At 39.6% G+C, this 22879-nt stretch overlaps 1 protein-coding gene across 4 annotated transcripts in view; it reads right to left on the reverse strand.

Moving 5' to 3' along the window:
* LOC129780161 (protein Shroom) overlaps window positions 1–22879 on the reverse strand; it is a 639098-nt gene that overhangs the window by 266613 nt on the left and 349606 nt on the right. For all 4 annotated transcript variants that reach the window (XM_055788143.1, XM_055788142.1, XM_055788141.1 and 1 more), the window contains 3 exons: window positions 13072–13672; window positions 6340–7275; window positions 5017–6033 (listed from right to left, as the gene is read on the reverse strand). In XM_055788143.1, coding sequence (XP_055644118.1) covers window positions 5017–6033; window positions 6340–7275; window positions 13072–13672 — 2554 coding nt within the window. The remainder of the gene's footprint in view (window positions 1–5016; window positions 6034–6339; window positions 7276–13071; window positions 13673–22879) is intronic.

Raw genomic sequence — 22879 nt, forward strand, 5'->3', positions numbered from 1 at the left:
TATTGTGTTCGCCCTGGTCAACCTCAGTTTTTACTTTACTACCATGTGCAATTTTCTTCACCCTCAGAATACCTTCTAAGAATATGCGCGAAGTAAGCATAGTGCAGAGCTTGCACTGATGGGCAGAAGAAAAGCAGAAGTAGGAAGTACCGCGTCGGTTTTTCATACCGTCATGTGAAGATTGGTTTGTATGCCTGAATCACACGTACGAATAGTTGAGTTTATGAGCTTTCAAATAGATAACGATGGTCTTAGGAGTTGGCAGCACCATCTCGGATTGTAGTGAAACGTTGTGGGTGTAAAGACATTGGTCACTCAAGCAACTTTGCGTACTTGAAATATTCAAATAAGAATTAGACTACTTTTTGAAAAGGGCCAAATTTGTTTTTCTTAATTTTTTACAAAAAATTATAACTCAAAAATTATAATACCTACAAAATTCTGGTCAAAGGAAGTAGGAGTGTTTAATGTCATCTTTCCAAAAAAAAATGTATTTTTTTATGAAAATAATTTCCTACGTTCCAAATAATGCTAGTAAACCGATTAAAAAAATCAGACAGATATTCCAATATTTACACGAGAAGCTCGACATCATTTGATTTTCTGATATCGATATCGTGTTTGTTTAATTTGCTGAACAGAATAAGAAGTCATTATTGTTTAGTGCATTCTTAAACTCAAGCTCAAATGTCTAGCCTCATTTAGTGAAGGCGTTTTGGTGACTCATTTAGTGCACTGATCATGACGGATGTTGCTTACTCATAGAGGAGGGAAATGGGAATAGACAAGTAAATTTGAGAAAGTTCAGCTGGTTAAATAAAATCAATAGTACTTCTTTGAAGTACATAGAGTATTGCTGGAAGACTCAACCAATAGCATGCTGCGCGCGCAACAAACGGCTGAGTAGACCGAATAGTCAGCCTTCTTCCGTCCTGACGCCATATTATGGAGAGGACCGCTTGCCCAGACACCAGAGACCTCAGCCCGAATCAGCCAACCCGGAGAAACTACACAATTTTACATACATACACATACACATACACAGTGGTTCCCAAGACTTCGGACCTGGACGTTGCTTTATAGAGGGCACTTGGGTCGGGTGACTAGAGCCTTCGCAACAGTTAATGAGCAGTGCCAACTATATTGTCTCCCATTTTTTCAACTGATTCAATAGTTTATTTTTATCAAAGATAAATATGTGTTCTTCCTCGTGTAATGATTATCTTCTCTGAAGTTGGCGTCGATTCGTTCCCTAGTTTACACGGCCTTATAAAGGATTAAGGCTTGAAATCTTTAGAATCCGAAATCACTGTTCATTATATAGCAGCGATCGTAGTAAGCGTATCTGAAATATTTTGACAGATAATTGATTGGAAAACCTGTATCTTTCGATGGTAAAAATTTCACGTCGATCCGTTTTGTTTTAAAAAAGGTTAAAAAGTTTAAAAGTATAAAAAATTTGACATGGTCAGGTACTAAGATTTCGAAATCGCTGAAAGTGCCTAAATCGACCGTGTACGATGTGTTGAAATGTTTCCGTAAACGTACAACTTTTGTTTGGATGGATCAAAGGACGCGTCGTAGGGGAACTTATGATCGGAAACTGATGTTGAAGGTATTGAAAACAATTAAGGAAAACCCGGGACTCTAGGACTAAGACATCACCAAAACATACAACTCTAACCAATGTACCATTCGGAGAATCCGTATGCGAGAAGGTTATAGTAAGTGCCCGCCGAGACATATCCTTCCGTTTATCAAGGCTCACAAAGGTCCGGTGAGGCTTTGGCTGCCACTTCATTGAATTGCCACTTACATTGAAAAAGACCTCAATCGTCCAAATTGCCTCTTATTCTGCTCAATCGAACAATATTGGGCAATTGTCGAGCAGAAATTGAAGAAGGGTATCAAAATGACTCGGATTGCTGCAGGCATGAAGAGTTCGTGAAATGAAATGGGCCTCTGAGGTTGATCAACACAGAGTCTATGACGGAGGGTATCCTAAGAAAAGTACGAGAATTCATCAAAACTGTAACAAACTAAAACTAAAACTGTAAACTTTCCCAGTATTTTTTTCTGTAAAGAACAATAAATTATCTGAATTTTGATATAAACACATTTTTGACGTAGGACTACGTCTTTCATTAACGGTGCGAAATCAAAAAAAAGGTCACGATTTTATGAAATAAAGAAATATTAAGCGTTAATAATTAATTGAGCGTAATTAATATGAGCGTTAATAACTATTGGATTCTAACGATCGAATCGGAAATTTTCTTAGATTTGTTTGATATGATATACATTACAATCCCATAGTCTGTATATGGTTTAAATTGATGAAAATTGGAAGCATTCCCATTTCCCCATACATTTGTTCTGTCCATTTGTGTGCTTTCCCGAACAGAGCTGTCAATAACGGGCAACTTATGCAGCGGCTAGAATAGAAAAAACGACGGGGGTAGCGAAAAAAGGATATTTGTGAAGTAAACTTCACCCTAGCGTATGAATATTGCATCTCTTCTGAGGAAAATTCTTATCATACTTCGCGAGGACACCGACAGGACAACACCGTTGCTGGGCGAGCTGGACGACGAGGGATCGAGTGCCTTTCCAAGGCAATGGAGGTGAACGAGGAGGAAAGTTTCCCAGGAGTCTTTTTGAAGACTAAAGACGAATGAACTGAAAATTTTAAAGTCTCTTTAATTTAATAAAGAAGAAGAAGAAGGAAAATTTTCAGAATCTTTCTGTGCCCGAAACAACAAAGGTCGCTTATTCTGCTCGTTTTTTGTTTTATGTTTCTTCCTCTCGAGCTGTGAACGCTAGCGAATTTTTCACTTGAAGTGCATCTGGCATTGCAATTAACACAACCATCCGAGCCATGGCAAAGCAGGCGAAAAAAGAAAGTGTAGAGTGCAAATGATTATAGGTCGCTTCTAGCCAACAGTGTTTGGCTTTGTGTGTGTTGCTTGTTTTCGTTGCGCGAACTTGTTCATTTCCTGTTCATTGCACTTAGAACTTGTTCATTTCCTGTACATGTGAATAGCACATCTTCGATACTTTTAGTTGCCATTTGTATTTGTTCTTGTGCGTATCGGCTCTGTTCTGATGCAACAAACTCCTAGCTTTGTTGACGGTTTTGATCGAGAATCGAGAAACGATTTTTCATAAACGGTCATTCTCGCGATGTTTTATTTTTATCACTGCAACTGTGTGCATCTGTTAGTCGCGTGTTTGATGCTTGTTGAATGGCGATGCACGGAAGATGCCTCTCGTTAAATACTCAGTGCAATGTGTGCATTGATATAAAGAAACAATGCGAAACATTGCATTGATATAAAGAAACAAATTGCGACATATGACCAATTAGTGTATTGTTCTCGCAAAGGCAAAAAAGAATCGTTGCTTCTCGAAATGATTCTACAAAACCACGCAAGTCATTAAACCTTTTTAGGGTCCCCTGAACTTTTTACTAAAGAGTTATTTACGAAATTTCGACGTATTCGCAAATAATATCCGAAATGATAAACCAACAAATTAAAAAAAAAAAAGATTGCGTAGTCCTACGTCCTAAGCGGTCGTGTCTCGGATACAACCCCTCGAATTTTTTGTACCTTTAACCAATCCCGAGATGCAACTGGTTTTGCGATTGCGGATTTTAAATGAATAAAGGTTTAAGACATGTCTCTTTGAGGATGTATGTCACCAACGCTCTCGCAACATCGACATTTCCTTGAATGAGATTGAATGCAACCAGATGTTTCGCTGTATCATTTCATTCGTAGAGCGGATTCAATCCCGAAAGCTTACAACGATCATCGTGCTAAGAATCATTTGAGGGTAGTCGGGGTGGGTAGCGAAGCGTACAAATTTACGCTGAACTCAATACTTTGGATGCAATTTCTCGAAACGCTGGATTGGAATCCAGAAAAAGTCCTGGGTTTTCTTTTTGATGTTTCTAGTTTTATTCGTTGTAAATAGAATAATCGTTATCGTTTCCAAGGGAAGGAGATAACAGATCCATTATGAGAAATATCGTAATTAGAAATGAAACAGATGGTTCATAGTTGAAAATTATTTGATAGCAAATATGCTGTTACAACCAGCTTGACGTTTTACATAATGCTCCGTTTGAAACTCAATGAGTAATCTCGAATAAAGTACACTTTCAGGATAACCAAAGCGGTTCAGCAAGCTGATCTATCCTTGATATTCAGTATCAGGGCTTGGAAATATTGAGCTTATTAAATAATATTGAAAATAGATTTATATCAGTGTAACGCGTTTATTCCGCTTGTCGATACTGCTGTCATTCATCCGATGTCAAACAATTTTGCCACTGTGTTCATTCATATTCATTCTGTTCTATGTAAGCTTTCTTCGAAGCTCGAGTCATGAGACTTTATTCACATTTAATCATTGCCATTGAATTGTCAGGAATTTTGGTCATTTTCAATATCCTGATAAGTGTGTGATTTTCTCATCGAGACATTACTTTAATTATTCTTCTGAAGTCATTTTTTCCTGAAGTTATTCCGAAATGGCAACGCAAATCAGTGGTTCAAGGGGAAATGCAAAAAAAAAGTGCAAGATTTACATGCAAATTCACAGAAATGGCTAAAGATTGCAATATCGATCCGACTAGCGACTAGAAAATTCGTCAATCAACGCTGAGTCGCTCGGGGGTTCGATTGCTGCTAAAATAGATACAGATCAATCAGTGTTCAATCTTCAGCTCAAAGCGCTGGATATCGAGCCTCGCCAGAAGCATAACTTCGTATCCTGAACTATGCGCAGTGACCAAGGTTGTATTTAGTATTCCTTCGAGTCAGGTACCAGTGAAGAGGGCATTTAACGCATTCACCAGGGAAAAATTATCGCCCGCTCATTCGCCCATTTTTCTCCCGAAAAAAAAATGTCGAATCGAAAATCGCCCCGAGATAGACTATCTGCATCACACGATCTAAGCGAGACGGAGAAACCACCCCACAATAACAGATGGAACTCAAATGGACTTACCTTTTGCTGCCCATGTTGGTGATAAGCTGCTGTCCGTTATGACTGACATCCAACGCTGCTGCTGGTACTGGAGCAGCCTGTTGCTGCTGCTGCTGCTGCGATAGAATCGACATCCTTGGCTTCAGGGGCAACGGCGGAGGCGTTATCGTTGTGCTCGTCAACGCTTCTCCGGACGCGGGAACAATTTGACAGTTGTTGTTGTTGAAATGATGCGCCGCTTTCAGCAGATATTCCGCCATTTGCTGTTGGGTTGTGTTGTGAGACCGCTTTCGCAGTGAAATGCGTGAGTCGGATTGGCGCGGCGGGAGGAATTGCGGAGGCAGCGCTGGTTGCTGCAAATGCGGGGGCGATTGGAGGGGTAGCGCCGTCATCATTGGGAGCGAGTGTCGCTGCTGCTGCTGGTCCGGTTTGCCGTTCGTCAGGACGCGCGTGTGCATAGCGTTTGCGGGTGGATGTTGATTCGACAGACTCGACGAGGGTCGTCGGTAGATCACTTGGTTGGGGTCGATCGTCGTCGCCGTCGGTTGGGGTTTCTTGGGAACGGCAGGCGGGATGATAAGCTGACTGATTTGAGTTTGTGGTTGTTGTGTAGGCGGAGACACATTCAGTGGTGGGGGAGGTGGTGGCGATAGGTTTTCAAATGTGGACGCTCGGTAGAGGGTTTTTCTGCAGGATTGACCCGCGAAACTGTTACGTCGGCTGGCAGCGTTCGATTTGGGCTCACCAGAATCACTGAGTTGACGAATGTGGCGAAGAATCTCCGGTGGGGGAGGAGGCAACGGCTCGTCTTGGTTGGTGAGTATTACGTCTTCGGTTGGGCTCATCAGTGGAGGTGGCGGTGGCAGCTCTGGGCTTGGTATTCGGAGCATGGGATTTTTCGGGGGTCGCTCTGGGACCCAGTCGTCGAGGGCGATAATTGGACCCATGATCATTGGGCCAAGGAGATCTTTCGAAAGCTGCTGTCGTTGTTGGATCATTTTGTCACGAATCGAGGAGTATTCCGAGGCGGAGGAGGTCCTGGAAGTAGAACGCAAAGCGCAAATTAGTATCCACTTGAACAACTTTAATATCATTACACCATAATCTACTCTCTAAGCGAGACAAACTCGAAACAGGACAGCTAAACCCGAGTCGTTAAATTTATTTATTACAACTTGTTTTCCCCAAACCACTCGAATCTTTGGCTTGCTGCTGGCGGTGGTGTTTATGTGTTAAGCGCGACATTTCTTACCAATATTTCGTGACATGGATTTGCATAAGCTTTGACTCGTGCCTTTCGCATGTATCGTCGTGTACATATTGTGTATCGGGAATAATGCTTACCTGCGGACTGCCGCCGTTAGATGGGTGGCGTGCAAACTTGCTGTCGCCATCGTAGCGGCACTGTTGTTGAAGCTCGGCGCTCCGATTGATCTTGATCGTGGCGGCGGAGGTGGCGGAGGAGACATATTATTAGCATCCACCGATGGGTCCTCTGATGGTGGTGTTGTTTGGGGACTGCACTGCATCTGTCCATCGTTGGCAGCAGCAGCAGCAGCAGTTCCTGGGCTCCCGCTGAGGATCAGTGTCGCGTTGCTGATCATTTGCGACTCGATCAGCTGGGCGGTTGTTTGCGATGGTGAAACTCTATTCAGAAAGTTCATCGTGTGGACGGACGCCAGCTGATTGCGGAGATTGTTGGCAGCGATTTTGTCCAGCCGCTGCTGGGCGGCGATGTTGGCCGGCGAGTGCAAACTGGGATGGTGATGATAATTGCCCCCGATTGGGGAATGCGAGGATGGAGTAAGGTCCGTTGTGCTCCCGGAGGAGGAATACGCGCTGGAAATCGATGATCGCTGCGAGGTCGATTTCATTGAGGGCGGTGAGCCTGATTGGGACTGTTGTTGCTGCTGCTGCTGCTGCTGTAAGTTTAGTGTTGTTGGCCTGGACAGATTATGACAGCTCCCACGCGCGTAGGCTTGCTGTCGCTCGAAGTAGGATATCACAGCGTTTTTCTGGAACGCTTTTAGCGAAGGGTTTGAAACCCTGTGGGTTTTGGATGGATCAAAATACGTATACTTTTGTAGCTGCTGTTGTTGCTGCTGCTTAGCTGCGGATTGACTTAGATTTTTGGCACCAATCGTAGCGGATGAGGAGTTGGCGCTAGTATTGCCGCTATTGCTGTTGCTGTTGTTGAGCAACGGAAGACCCTGATGTTGATGTTTCTCCAACTCGTTGATACGTTCCGCCACCGATTGCCAGTTGTGAGGACTGAGTTGTCTAAAAAAAAAACGTTTTAATAACTTTTCTGGTTACCGCGAGCAAAAACTCAAATACAGCCATTCCATGCCGAACCGATAAAGTGGTTCTCAGATTTTCGTTTTTTTATTAGGGTGCCCTTTCTCATTTTGGGGTTGTCTGAAAAATAAATTTTCCCACTTTTCCCAGAAATGACTTTTTTTTTCAAAAATCCATGACTTTTGAACTAGTGAACCGATTTAGATGTTCGACAGATCAGAAAGCCAATGAGACTAGTTTTTGAAAAAATATTACATTTGCGATAAAATAGAATTTTGTTTTCGTAATTATTGATTGTATTTGTTTTTTATTGTTTACATGGCTTTAACTCAAAGGCTCTCAGCAATTTCAAATGAAATCGTCCTAGAAATGCAGATTTTAAAAACTTGTATTTTTGATTCCAATGAAAGTGTGTATTCCGTTTGGGTTGGAGGAAATATGAATTTTTCACAGCAATTGGGAATTTTTTGACTCAAGCGTAACTTTTGAAAAGGGCGTATCGATTTTAGTAAGTGAAATCTTTGATAATTTATATCTCAAAAACTATGAGTCGTACCGAAATAGTGTCTTAGAAAGAGTTATAGAGTATTGATGGTTGAATATGAAAAAAATGTACACTGAGAAAAAAAAATTAGTACTCTTTTTTTTATTTTCAAAATAAAAATTCAATACATATTTTATTTTTTTATTTTTTCATACAAAATAGAAGTCATGCAGAAAATTTAAAAAATGGGCCCAAGATGGTAAAACTATTTTTGACGAACTTTGTGGAACATCGAATTTTTAGGAATTTTCGAAACTTCGAATTTTTGTATGTTAACAATCATTTTAGCCACAAATTATGAATCCTGATGTGATTTAAAACAAAAAAGGTTATTATCAATCTCCTTCTAAATGTAGCCATTCTCGAGATATTTAAAAAAAATATTTCTAATTTATTTTCTTTTTAATAGTAAATAGGCCCTTTAAATATGTTTGTCGTGTTATACGATCATGTTCATGAGATTTTATAAATTCGCTTATAATTTCCAACAACTTTTCCAAATACATCGCTATGGTAAAGACATATGTTTAGGAGTTACGTTACGAAACATTCGAAGACATGTGGGTTAACACAAAACGTAGCGAAACTAAAAAACCTTTTTTATCTTAATACAAACTTCAATCAATCAAAAAAATTGTTGGAAATTATAAGAAAATTCATAAAATTTCATGAACATGACGGTATAACACGACAAACATATTAAAAGAGATTATTTACTATAAAAAAGATTATAAATTAGAAATATTTTTTTAAATATCTCGAGAACGGTTGCATTTAGAAGGAGATTGATAATAACCATTTTTGTTTCAAATCACATCAGAATTCATAATTTGTGGCTAAGAATGATTGCTAACATAGAATTCGAAAATTCCTAAAAATTCGATGTTCCACAAATTTCGTCAAAAATAGTTTTACCATCTTGGGCCTATTTTTTAAATTTTCTACATGACTTCTATTTTATATAAAAAAATTGAAAAAAATATGAAAAAATACATATTTTTTGATATCGCAAATTAAAATTTTATTTTGTAAATGAAAAAAGAGTACTAATTTTTCTTCCCAGAGTATATTTTTTTCAAATTAAGCCAACAATACTCTATAACTCTTTTTAACACACTATTTCGGTACGACTCATATTTTTTGAGATATAAATTATCAAAGAATTCTCTCACTCAAACCGATACGCCCTTTTCAAAAGTTACGCTTGAGTCAAAAAATTAACCATGATGATGTATTTGGAAAAGTTGTTGGAAATTATAAGCAAATTCATAAAATTTCATGAACACGACGGTATAACACGACAAACATATTAAAAGGGATTATTTACTATAAAAAAGACAATAAATCAGAAACATTTTTTTAAATATTTCGAGAATGGCTACATTTAGAAGGAGATTGATAATAACCTTTTTTGTTTTTAATAACATCAGGATTCATAATTTGTGATTAAAAATGACTGCTAACATACAAAAACTCAAAGTTTCGAAAATTCCTAAAAATTCGATGTTCCACAAAGTTCGTCAAAAATAGTTTTACCAACTTGGTCCCATTTAAATTTTCTGCATGACTTATATTTTATACGAAAACATAAAAAAAGAAAATATGTATTGAATTTTTATTTTGTAAATTAAAAAAAAGAGTTCTTATTTTTTTTCTCAGTGTACATTTTTTTCATATTCAACCATCAATACTAGGGGGTCTTCGTAGCCACTTGGTTACGCGTTCGCTTACTAAGCGATCGATCGTGAGTTCAAACAAAAAATTGACATCTTTGTGTTGTTATAGAATAATTACGTCCACGCAACCATCATCAGCTATGGAGATCGATCCACGGTGGAACAAAGATCGATTCATCCATACAACTGCTCTGCTCTGCAAGAAACATCGGGCTGCTGTTCTATAAATAACCCAACAATGATCAATATCAACTGTCTCCGCTGTCCGGTCAGCTGAACAATGGAAGAACAGATAGAATACTCTTACGCCGAAATGGCTACTAGAGTGTAATTTACCATAATGTAATGGAACAGAAAACCTAACGCCTAAATGGCTACTACTTCTACTGTGTAATTTACAATTTATAGAAACATAAACATATGTACATGTACACGATAAAAACCCGGCTCTGTTACAGATAAAATGCTAATGAGCCTGATAAATAAATAAATGGGATAAAAAAAACCATCAATACTCTATAACTCTTTTTTTAAGACACTATTTCGGTACGACTCATAGTTTTTGAGATATAAATTATTAAAGATTTCTCTTACTCAAATCGATAGCCCTTTTCAAAAGTTAGGGTAAATGATCTTGGTTTGTCCAATTTGGGGTGTTTTTACGCAACTAGTAAATGCAAATCGATTTTTCTTCATGAAAATCACACATAATCGATACGAGTTTGGGTTTGTTGAAAAGCCCCAAGTCTCTAGTTGCTAATACTACCATAAGGTGTTGAAATTATTCAAATTTTTATGTTTTTTAACGATTTTCCTTAAAGAAGAATTATGATCATGGTTTGACCTCCTCTGATCATGGTTTGCCCAAAAAAATGATCATGGTTTGTCCGGTTTTAGAAATCTCCATTTTGGAATGAAAACATTCGAATTCACAATTAGATGTTGCATTTATCATTGCTTGAGTTTACTGTCATCATATTGATTCATTCATAATTTAGGCTTTCTTCAGAATATTGCCTTTTCTTGGGCATTTTAGAAGTGTTCACCTCAACACAATCAACACAGAAAAACCATACTTCTGCTATGCGCGAAGCACACCATAAACAAACATAAACAAACTGCAGCGCGCCAAGCGGTTGCCATAGAAATCATGTGGACAAAACAACATTATTGAATTGGACAACTCATGATCAGAATTGAGTTCATCAAAATGCGTTAATTTAATGGTTTAGCTATGTAAATCCGATACAAATGGTGTGCAAGCATGATGTTTACAATATTTATAAGTGTTGTAATCCAGAAAAGGTCTGAATACGTGCCAAATAATCATCTGGTGATCGATTAAAAGTTAGCTCGAATGAGGGGCGCATTGACACAAATAGAAGGTGTATTTTATAATCCTTTAAAACATGTGATTTCGTAAAAATATACTATCAAACTACTATAAATCATGTAAAAGGCAATTTCATTTATATGTTTCGAAACATCGAATGGCCTTATTTGACACAAGAGCGCTGAATTAGAGCATTCGAAAAAATGGGCAAACCATGATCATATTTTCGACTGGCAAAACCAAGATCATTTACCCTACGCTTGAGTCAAAAAATTCCCAATTGTTGTGGAAAACTCATATTTCCTCTAACCCAAATACACTTTCATTCGAATCAAAAATACTCATGTTTTGTCATGTGTCTATATCATTTGGAATTACTCCTCTATATAACTTTATTTATTTCTCCTTGAAAACTGAAGTTTTTGTTACACAACATATCCAAAAATCAGAGAGGCGTTTTTTTTTCGTTTTTGAGCTATAATTTTTCCACTTGAATCAATTTCGATGATTGATTTTGTATCTCATAAATTAATTAGATTGAATTTGGGTCCATATCGATAACCATTTCTATTAGATCCAATCTGTATACAAAAAAAAAATTGTGTCACGGTGTTTGCGGTCGAACTCCTCCGAAGCGGTTCGACTGATTTAGGCATGAGGCATGAGAATAGGTCGTAAACAATATATGGTACAGCTAGAATATTGATTACCATATACAGTAGAATAGTCGAGCAAGGTCATCGCGTATAACACAATAATGGACTAAAAATGGAGTGCAAACACGGAAAAAAGACATTTCAGCATGAAACAAATGTTCGATCAATACAGAAATCATTAAACTATTCATCTATAAAGTCGTCTGCACCAGTGGTCAGATAATGTGAAAGTTATTACCAAAACAAAAGAGTATCATTCTACCACTCACTGCAAATTCCAGAAAGGTGTATAGATTTATTGTGGAACTCGCTTCCTCGAATGATTCACATCGCGGATCATCCAATCCAATCGTGCTCCCGTAGCCAAGTGGTTAGCGTTAAACCTAACATGCCGGGGGTTCGGAATGTTCAGAATGCAACTCGGTGCTGATGCGCAACAAGATTTTCGTAGCCAGTTGAGCTCCCACGCCTTGTGCACACATGCGCTCTGGCGAATGAGCACGCTCCGAAACACAGATGAAATGTTTGGTTGTCAGCGCCGTTTTTGCGCCCAGTTTTAAGCTGGGTTTTACGCTGAAATTTGCGCCGTGCTTGCGCCGTATTTCTATACTGCGCGCTTGAATCTGGATTTCTCTCTCTGTTGAGATATTTTTCTTCATACAAGCGTATACGGATCGCATGGAGACGCACTGTTGTTTTTATGCTTTGCTTAGAGCGAGCGAGGACAAAGCGGGCGCTAGGATTTGATGTGTATGTGTGTGTGTGTGTGTATTGAATGAGGCGCGCTATCAGACAAGCGAGAAGAGATGTTTAGCATCTGAATTCTGCGCCGGGTACATTTTGCGCTGTCGTGCTTATGAATTTTGTGCACTTCGCACCAAGAGAGAATGCGGGTTTGATTTGAACGCGCGCTGATGAAAATTAAACTCAAGCGCAGCGCTGGGTTTGTTTTCTGAAGACTGCTAATTCGCCTCGCGTAGTCCGTATTATTCTGCTGCTTCATGACGCATGGAGAGGTTCGATATGTAGTGAGTGAGAGGCAAAGAAGAACACAAACTTTCTGCACCGAAACTGATCATGACTGTTCTGATTCGCATTCTCAGGTATCATGAAGTGCGAACCGGAGCAAAGTTGTCTCGTTCTCTTTTGGGTCATGTAACAACAACAAAATGTTACTAGGGGAAATGAGCTCTGCAAGATCATGTTTGAACTAACGGAAGCGACATCAGCTTTCGAGAAAAAATATAAAAAATACAGCAGAAGAAAAAAAAAATAAATCCAGGCTTTATCGCAAGTGTCACATATTTTCAAAAAAGACTAGCTTATTGGCTTCAATTTGATGTATCGATTATCTAAATCGGATTAGTAATGTTTAGATTTTTTAAAAAGTCGTTTTTGGAATAAATGGGAAAAACATGATGTTTCGGACCACCCTAAAAATGGGCACCTCAATGAAAAAATTAAAAAAAAAACAAGTCTAATATTTTGCAATAAGGAACAAAACTACCACTTATCATGAAAATCTGAGAATGATTATATCGGTTTGGCATGGAATAGCCGAATACTCACTTGGAACTATCAACCAGGCTCGCTCCACCGGACGTTGGGGTCAATGCCGTGCCGGTGTGGCCACTGTTACCGTTACTAATGTTATTGCTACTGTTACTGTTACTACTGCTAACGTTGCTAGGAATCTCGGTGTAGGTGCTGATAGGAAACAGCCGATTATTGCTGCGACTAGATCGGACCGAACCGCCGTTGCTCGGCGGTGGTGCCGATGCAGACGAAGCGAGCGATGTGTTGGACAGAGTTCTCTGCTGGAAGCGCAGATCCTCCTCGACCGGAGATCCACCGGACGAACTGGACGAGCTGCCGCGGTGCTGTGGATGCTGCGACGATTGGATCGATCCGTTCGGAGAGGGAGTTTGGGCGTTCGTCGGGTGCCCCAGCGGGTGGTGATGGTGGTGAGGATGGAGCGATCCCATCGACTGGGACATTAGGCTCCCGATCTGTGCCACTCCTTGCAGTGGTGACTGTTGACTGTGAACGGACTGATGCTGAAGCTGCTGTTGCTGCTGTTCGTCGGTCGACATGAAAAGGATGCTCTCGGAGTTGTGACGCTGTGGCGTTCGAACTCGCGAACTGTGCGCGATCAGCTGTGAAGTGGAACCTGTTGGTGAGTAATGAGAAGCGGTACGAAAGTTATTAGTCATCGATCGGTTAAATATTTCAGGGCTTGGAACAGACGCAAGGGAATATAAAAGAGCAAAAAGTTCGAACCGCAATTCAGCAAACAAACGCTCACGAGCGTTTATTTTTTGGAGAGGAGATATTTGTCTTCTAAATAAACACAGTTCTTTGTCATCAGTTGAGATCGTTGATTTTTTTGAAAGATTTTCGTTTTTTATTTGACAGTTTAGCACCCATTTCAGCGCCACTTCAAGAGAAAGGAAGTCCATCATGCCGAGATTATGACACATACGCGTGAATACCAGAAGCGGGTGCTTCTGGAGATACGTTTGTTTCTTCGAAGCAGAAAAAAGGCAAAACAAAGGTTAACAGTTCAAGGTAAAAAGCCGGGGCCGGTGGCGTGGTGTAAAACTGTTTTCGCTTCTAGTTTAATATCTTGCGAGGAGCGCCCAGTTCGCCGCGGAGACACAATCATCTCGCAGAGTAATAAATTTGCTTCGGCGAGGGCGAAGTAATTGGTTTTGCAACTATATAACACTACCGTGATCTCTGATGCGACGGCAGGCTTCCGACGGATGGCGGCATCATAAGATACGAACCGTGTGCACACACGGCACCCGCTAATGTTTTTAGCGGGTGACTTACAATCTGGACACAACAGCTGTGTGTGATCGTAAAAGTCAAATTAATGGTTTAATGATGATGCATTGCTTTTCCGCGAGTAGCTGGCGGCGGAAGGTGCCTCGACTTTTGGGCGTTGGCGGGCAAATGTTTGCGCTGAGATGGCACTGTTTAGAGCACCGTAATTGAGGCTCATTCAGTCCCGGAAACAGTGTTGGTCGGGGGGCGGATGTCCTTGAACCATGAGCTACCGGGCAGGGAATAGTTAGCTGCCAACGACTTTCTCTCTCAATGTAAAGCTAATAATAATAACAATAGTAATGAAGTAGAACTGCTATTTGTCTGATTTGTGTTATTCAGATATTCAGAAGTTTGCAGGACTCCAGAACGTATGAAGTGTAGTCCAGTTAGATTGAAAATCATAATAGAGTATTTTGGCACAATTTCCTAGAAAAATGTTACAAGAGTTTTCAAATTCTCATTGCGTTTTTTTTTAAATTCACACTATGTAATTCTAATTGTCTCGAACGACGTTATTCTGGATCATGGTAATGTCTGAAGGCATACATTTCCGTTTTTCCTGGAACCTGCAAAAATCGCCACGTTAAGTTGATGAGAGAAACATTACTGCCTAAAGAAACCGCCACAAGGGACGTTACTTTAAAATAAAGCGGCATCCAGATTCTTGATGGTCTGGGTCCTAATTCATCAAAATATGTATTTCTGTCATAACATTTACATGGTGTTTTTAGAGGCATAGAGCTATGTGCTGGAATAAAACACAGATGATGTTGGTTGTCATGAATTAGGATGTTCTCGAAGAATAATCGTTTACCGTTTTCATTTCAATATGGTTTCCGATATATGTGGCTAGCTCGGCTGGCTCGGAAGAAGTCCAATCGGGAAGTTGAGTTTTCGATCATTTTTTGCAGTAATGGAGGTCACATCAGAGACATCCCCGTTAAAATTGTCCAAATAATCACAGGATCAGACACTATTGAACGCGTTCTTAACATCAATCGTTTTGAGTGCGCAGTATCGGTTACCTCTGTGACCTCCATAGATCTCTCGTTTACATTTATTAAAATTTATGTGCATAGTTTTGTTCCACGATCTTTCACCATCTTTCACACAGCTTAAAAATTTTATCCTCTCAGAATATGTTTGCTTTCTCGCCGAAACCGTTTTTATATACAAAAGAAAAATATTTTCATTATGAACAGTAAATGTCGAAGGTTTTATGCTTGAGAGAATTTTGCAGGGACCTTAACCTGTGAATGTTTATGAATGTATACTAACCGGATATTAGTTTAGCTGGTGGGATAGCAAATTCCAATCAGACTGCAACATAAATTGTCGTGTTGTCAAAGAGACATGAAGTTTGGCGTTGCTCTGATGGAACACGACGGCTATCGCATTGACTCATTTTGGAAGTTCCTCTAGTTTGCTGCGAGCAGTAGTTGTGGGAATTTATCGACTGTTTGATTAGTAGAAGCTCATAATGGAGCTTCGAGAATAATGAATAAGCTCAGCTTCGAGATCAGCTTCGTAAGATTATGCTAATGATGAGTTTTTGTGTAAATATCAGGATATTTATTGACAAGGTTGTAAAGTAAGAACTAGGACTACATGTTTTAGTTATTCAAAAGCAACAAGTAATTATTTTCATTCAAAATACAACGATTTGCAACTGCCTGATAGTCTCTTTTTTACACCAACTTCAAGAACAAAAATGATTAAACATTGTGCAACTGCGGACTGGAAAGCTTTTTTATGTAGGCTTTTATGACAATTCTCATTTCCAAAAAATATGGTTTATTTATTACGGATAATTTTCATTCCAATAAAATAAAAAGTACAAAATCAAGAAAAATCTGGAAAAATCAGGATCATTTCGGAAAAATCAGGGCAAATTAAGTGTTTGTCAGGATATCAGGGAACGTGTCAAAAAGTCTGGGAAATCCTGAAAAATCAGGAAGGTTGGCATCTCTGGCCACAACAGTTGCTGTGCGATGTCGTAATGGTGAAGTTTAATTTGAGTTATCTCCATTACTGTTGACTTGCACTTGCCTATTTGTACACAGAGTGATTGAAACCTCCCGTCGTATGGTCGTTACCGTCATCTGTTTTGCAGAGCATACACCTGGGTTGCCCCTTACAGTCACTGGCCAAGTGTCCCTCCATTCCGCATTTCCTGCACATTTTGGATCTATCTGGCCCCAAACCGATTTTTACCAGGTGACCGAAGTTTAAACACCTGATACATCTCTCCGGTTGCTTAAAACAGTAGGAACGATTATGAACTTTCGTTTATACTTTCCAACCTCAGCAACTTGTTCGCTGCGTCCGTTGGGAGACGAATCGTTGCGGTCTGCGTCCCGCGATACGCCTTTCTTAATCGAATTTTCATTGCAACTTTGCCCACGATGTTTTCCTCCTCCAACTTCTGACGCAGGTCCATCTCGGTAGTGAACAGACTGTGGTTCCTGCATTCAATCGATGACTCGGAGGATAAGGCCCTTACGATTGCTCCGTCGCCGAGAACCCTTTCGACAAGATCCTTGAACGCAGAGCTCCTGATTTCTGGATCTCTCTTCAGCTCGAACAACATTTCGCCTAGACTTCACTACGCTTCACTACGTCGCCCTTGGCTTCGACGATGAGTGCAACGCTTTGCCTCTCGCCCGCCGAGGATTAGGCTTCTTGTCTTTTGGCCCCTGCCTCTCTGCCCCTCATTCTCTTTCTTCTTCTCTCTCCCTCTCTTTTTGCTCGTTCCTTAGTTTTTTGTTGTTTCTTTTCGTGACCGTGCTCCAGTCGTTTCTCTTGCTATCGGTGCCGCTCTGGTCGTCACTGTCACCCAGCTCTTCGCTGTCGCCCTGGGCGGCACTATCGCCTTGATCGTCGTTGTCGTGGTTGTCCTTGCGTTTTTTCAGTATTTCTTCTCCTGCTGGTGAATCTTTTTTTCTTGTTTCCGAACGGTTTCGAGGAATCTTTGACGTCACCTGTCTAGCTGCAGCTCTTTGCAACGCTTCCGCGATTGCTTTCTCGGCAGTTTTCATCCATTTGACGAGTCCATCGTGCTCCATCATAGCTCGTCCCAAGAGAGATCTTATACCCGACATCCTGGCCTTGATCTCTTAATGTACGTTGGGTTTATCCTCAACAACTGCCACAAGTAGTAGTAGTAGTAGTAGTAGTAGTAGTAGTAGTAGTAGTAGTAGTAGTAGTAGTAGTAGTAGTAGTAGTAGTAGTAGTAGTAGTAGTAGTGCTAGTTGCAGTAGTAGTAGTGCTAGTTGCAGTAGTAGTAGTGCTAGTTGCAGTAGTAGTAGTGCTAGTTGCAGTAGTAGTAGTAGTAGTAGTGCTAGTTGCAGTAGTAGTAGTAGTAGTAGTGCTAGTTGCAGTACTAGTAGTAGTAGTAGTGCTAGTTGCAGTACTAGTAGTAGTAGTAGTGGTAGTTGCAGTTGCAGTACTAGTTGTAGTAGCTGTACTAGAAGTAGTGGTGGTGGTAGTTATTGTGTAAGTAGTAGTTGTGTCAGTTGTTGTTGTGTCAGTAATTGTTGTGTCAGTTGTTGTTGTGTCGGTAGTTGTTGTGACTGTTGTTGTTGTGTCAGTTATTGTTGTGTCAGTTGTTGTTGTGTCGGTAGTTGTTGTGACTGTTGTTGTTGTGTCAGTTGTTGTTGTGTCAGTTATTGTTGTGTCAGTAGTTGTTGTGTCTGTAGCGGTTGTTCTAGTAGTAGTTGTTGAGTCTGTAGTGGTTGTTGTAGTTGTAGTAGTTGTGTCAGTAGTGGTTGTTGCAATTGTAGTTGTTGCGTCAGTAGCGGTTGTTGAAGTAGGAATAGTTGTGTCAGTAGTGGTTGTAGTAGTAGTAGTAGCATAATTTCATCTCTGATTGTTATCTTTTGGAAAACTTGCACCATAAATTTGAAGGTATTCTTCGCCAACCTTGTTCTAAGTGTAAAAATGATTATCAGGTGACAGGTTGAGCACTTTCTCAACACCTTCCGATTTCGTCTTACCTTAGCTTGAGCTTGAGCTTGGGTAGACTGTACATTTCGTTGTTGCTATCCGTGGTAAACCTGAACCAGCAAAATTGCGCAAAGAACACACTATATGGTACTTGGATTTCCGATTACGTCGTACTTTAGAACCTCAAACTCTGCATCTTCATCTTCAATCATATTCGTGGGGTAATTGTATTTGCATTGCTCCTCTGCCTCAGCCTTTTTTTTTTTTTTTTTTTTTCCAAAATATATATTTTTATCAAGGCTCATATGGCGTTAGCCTCACGGGGCCGGGAGTTCAATACTTTTACAATTTTTCTTATTATCTATGTTAGTAATATGTAACCAATTACTCGCGGTTGGCTCGAGGTTAGTATTACAAGTGTTTTCGTAATTCGGATGTTGCTGTCTCCAATGCTCTGTACGTGTGCCCGACTCGGGATACTTCCTATTGGGATGCTGCTGACCCTTGATCAGCAACGTCCCCCTAGTCTGTACCTCATATCTAGCGTGGTGCGTCTTTCTCGACTCGAGGAATCCAGGATAGAATGGTCACTAACCGGCGCAATCATCAGTTCATGTAGAGTTGTCATGAGCGGTACAACCTTTGGCTCTTGTTGAATCATCAGTGGACTGCACAACCTTTGGCCCGTGTATCTGTAAAGAGTGTGTGTATGTATTGCCGCGACTAAGTAAAAGTTTATCGATCGGATAGGAGGGACATAAAACGTGGACACAACGAAGGAAACATCATTAAACGTTGACATCGGCGTTCCTGAGGAACAGGTATAGATGAAGCAGAAGATCAGGATCACGGCTACCTAAGATATCCCGGACCCTAAGAGATCCCGGATATCAGCCTTGTCATGCAGTTCTTCGTCTCGTCCAAGAATCACACATCACCTCTAACTTTGGAAAAAAAAAAACAATTTGGAAAACTCTACCTACACTGTGGACCTTGAGCAAAATCATTTCGGAGCCTCACTGCGGCAGCCGACCGGTCGATAGCTGGGTGACTGCTGAATCGTGAACACATAATAGAAGTCGCAAATGTCATATTTTACACACTTGCCATTATAATAGCTTCAAACGGAGGGAGCATTAGCTGCTATGTTTGTTTTCTACTCAGCGTCCGCAGACGAAGCATTTCCCATTTCGAGCGACTGATTCGCGCAGTGGAAATGCATAGAACAAGTGTGTGAGCAATTTGATTGACAAAATCTACTGATTGCTCGCTGGCTGGTACGAGACTGTGTGAAGAGAATCGCGAATCGAAGAGAACTGCTGCACTGTGTCTGCAGAACGAACACTGCATTTGTATTCCGAGCGAGCGAGTCACGTGCGTCTCATTGATTCACTAGTTACTCCCTATTGATAGTATCAGTATGATCCCCCGGTTCGGTATTGGTTCGGTATTGGTATACAAATCATCAAAATATAATCACTGCAAAAATAACTTGTCAACGTAAACACTGAAACATTATCTGATTACCATATTCGAATACAGATTAGGGATTTATGAGATATTTAAGGCCGGGTTTGGGGATACCTTCGAAAATAGCTTTGTTGAATGACACGGTCTGACGATTAGCTATTTGAACATCGCATCGCATTCTTTATCGCAAAACATTAGACCCGTATTTTTTTTATTTTTTCATTGGGATGGTCCAAAAAATCATCATTTTCCCCATTTTTCCAAAAATGACTTTTTTCTTAAATCATAACTTCAAAATTTATGAATTTTTCTTTTCTGGAAAAAGGGGGAAAAATCATTTTTGGACCATCGGTTTACTTTCAAAATCGTAAGTTCAAAACGAAAAAAATCACCTCTTTGATTTTTAGATATGTTACCTCCGCTCAGCTTTCAAGAAAAAAATATTTCAACCAATGATTATGAAAACAATACCCAATTTGATTTGCAAGTGCAGTGTTTTGGCAATGGTGATAATAGTTCATGGCTGTGATTTTATATGAAATCGTTCTAGTTATGAGTTTTTGAAAAGTCATTTTTGGAAAAAGTTGATTTTTCGGACCACCCTAAAATGAAAATGGTGATCCTAATGAAAAAATAAAAAAAAAATCGGGTCATATGTTTTGCCAAAAAGAACAAAGTTACCACTGTTCACGAAAATCTTCTTCTTCTTCTTCAATGGCACTAACGTTCCTAGAGGAACTTCGCCGTCTCAACGTAGTATTACTTGCGTCATTTTTATTAGTACTTAGTTGAGATTTCTATGCCAAATAACACGCCTTGAATGCATTCTGAGTGGCAAGCTCTAGAATACGCGTGATCACAGTGCCAATCGGAGGAAATTTCTTTGACGAATAATTCCCCCGACCAGAACGGGAATCGAACCCGAACACCCGGCATGTTAGTTATGACGCTAACCACTCGGCCAAGGGAGCACCGTTCACGAAAATCTGAGAACCACTATATCGGCTTGGCATGGAATGGCTGTATATATAAGTTAAGGAAACATCTGTGCAACTGGCTGTTAACAAAGAATGGGAACATTAGAAGATGCATGCTCTCAACGCATTCATGACAAGGATCATGAGATAGGCCAAAGATTGCAAATAGCCAACAACAATCTAAGCAGCAGCGATAAGGACTCCCACGACGAAAGCGAGAATGCAGGAATCCTAAACAAACCGATGAAGATGGAAACTGGAGGAACACAAACAGAAGCGCAATACCACAACAACGGAGGAGACGGAGATAAGCATGTTGGCGTGGCAAGAGAAGAAAAGGTTGAACGTTGTAGCAAATCTGTAAATAAATTAGTCTTAGTCCTAATGTCGTAGAGTAGAGTACTCTTTAAATCCGAAAGCCCGGATCGGGGCTTTAACTGGCGCAGTCGGTAGTTCCGGCCGCGAAACGTTTAAGTGTTTTTTTTTATCGGGGGAATACCGATGAACTTTAAGAACTGATTGAACTGTGGTGTGTGTTAAACATTAAACGTGTAAAACGAGTGTGATATAGTGAGGAAAACACATCTTTCGCACATCGGAGCACCAAGTAAGTAATATTTTATATATTTCTACTATTTACTACTAAGACCAATAAAAACGTGATCCAATTTACCGCATTTATTGCGTATTCAGTCTTAAAGTTTTATGCTTTTTTTATACAAATAGAACTAGCTTAATAAACGGATGATTACTCGCAAAATGGCGGAATCAATTTATCGTCATTAACTTGCATTTATCGACCTGATAGTCTTTTAAAAGCCTACGAAAGTGCTTTAGATCAATCCAACGCCATACAAAGACGACATGAAAGTTTTCCACAAAGAATGGTCCCTTTTACGAAAAACAATTCATTTAGAGAACAATCACAGCAGCAATCATATTTCATGCACAAAAAACCTTTCAGAACAGATCACAAACAAAATCGCCCTTCATTGATTAATACTAATCAGTTAGGTTCTTCGCCATTCATTAATCAAAAACAACCCACAAAAACAAATTATAATCAACGTTCTACCCTCAATTTCCAACCTTTTCAAAACAATCGAATTCATTACCAAGAAGAGATCCAGAATAGGGAACACGTAGGTAAAGTATCTCCTGACAGTAATGCCATTAACTATAACGAGTATTCATTAAATAAATCCGCTATTACTCAAAACACTCCTGAATTAAGGGATAACCTAAATTTTCAGTGGGATTCATACCCCAACCACAAATATATTTCATCTGGCCTCAAACAAAACCATAATTTCTCAGAGCAAAATCAAAAATTTTCAGAGGGATTCAGACCTCTTTCATATGATAAAGAAAACAGTTTTCTCCCATATCTGAATATTAAAACACAAATTGGAAATCTAAAATTTCTTGTCGACACTGGCTCTAATAAAAATTATATTTCACCAGAGCATATTCACCCCACAATGAAAATTAATTGCGTACCTCATCTAATTAAAAACATTTCCGGATCGCATAATATAGACAAATTTAGTGAGCTCAATATTTTCTTCAACTATAAATCACTACCAAGGCAGAAATTTCTTTTATTTCGATTTCATAAATTTTTTGATGGTCTAATCGGATACGAATCTTTAAAATCATTGGGCGCTATCATCGATACCGTATCCAACGAGCTACTAATAGGAAGTTTGAGAATTCCTATGAACAGAAAAACTTTTAACGGAACTGAAACGAACTTTCAGATCAATAATATTCATGGCGGAAAAACACTAATATCGAACAAAACACAAAATTCTTATACTGATCACAATGTTCAAATCGATCCAAGCATAATTAATACGAAAAATGTTTCATTATTCAACCCGAGTAGTAATCCAGTTATTCTAGAAACTGACTTACACAACAAAATGTATTCAAGCAATCGAACAAATCTCCAAAACAAACAAGAGCATAATTATAGGAAAGAGCGAATAAATAGAACAGTACAAACGGGAATCAATCAAAATCACGCAGAAATTATCGAAAATTTTACTTATACGAAATCCAGAACTCAGCAACCCTCACATAAACTTGATAAAAACAACGGAAGCGATGGAACCATTGAAAGGTTCCGCTCAACAAGCAACGAAATATCT

This window comes from Toxorhynchites rutilus, chromosome 3, assembly GCF_029784135.1.
Source record: "Toxorhynchites rutilus septentrionalis strain SRP chromosome 3, ASM2978413v1, whole genome shotgun sequence".
In the NCBI taxonomy this organism is placed as follows: domain Eukaryota; kingdom Metazoa; phylum Arthropoda; class Insecta; order Diptera; family Culicidae; genus Toxorhynchites; species Toxorhynchites rutilus.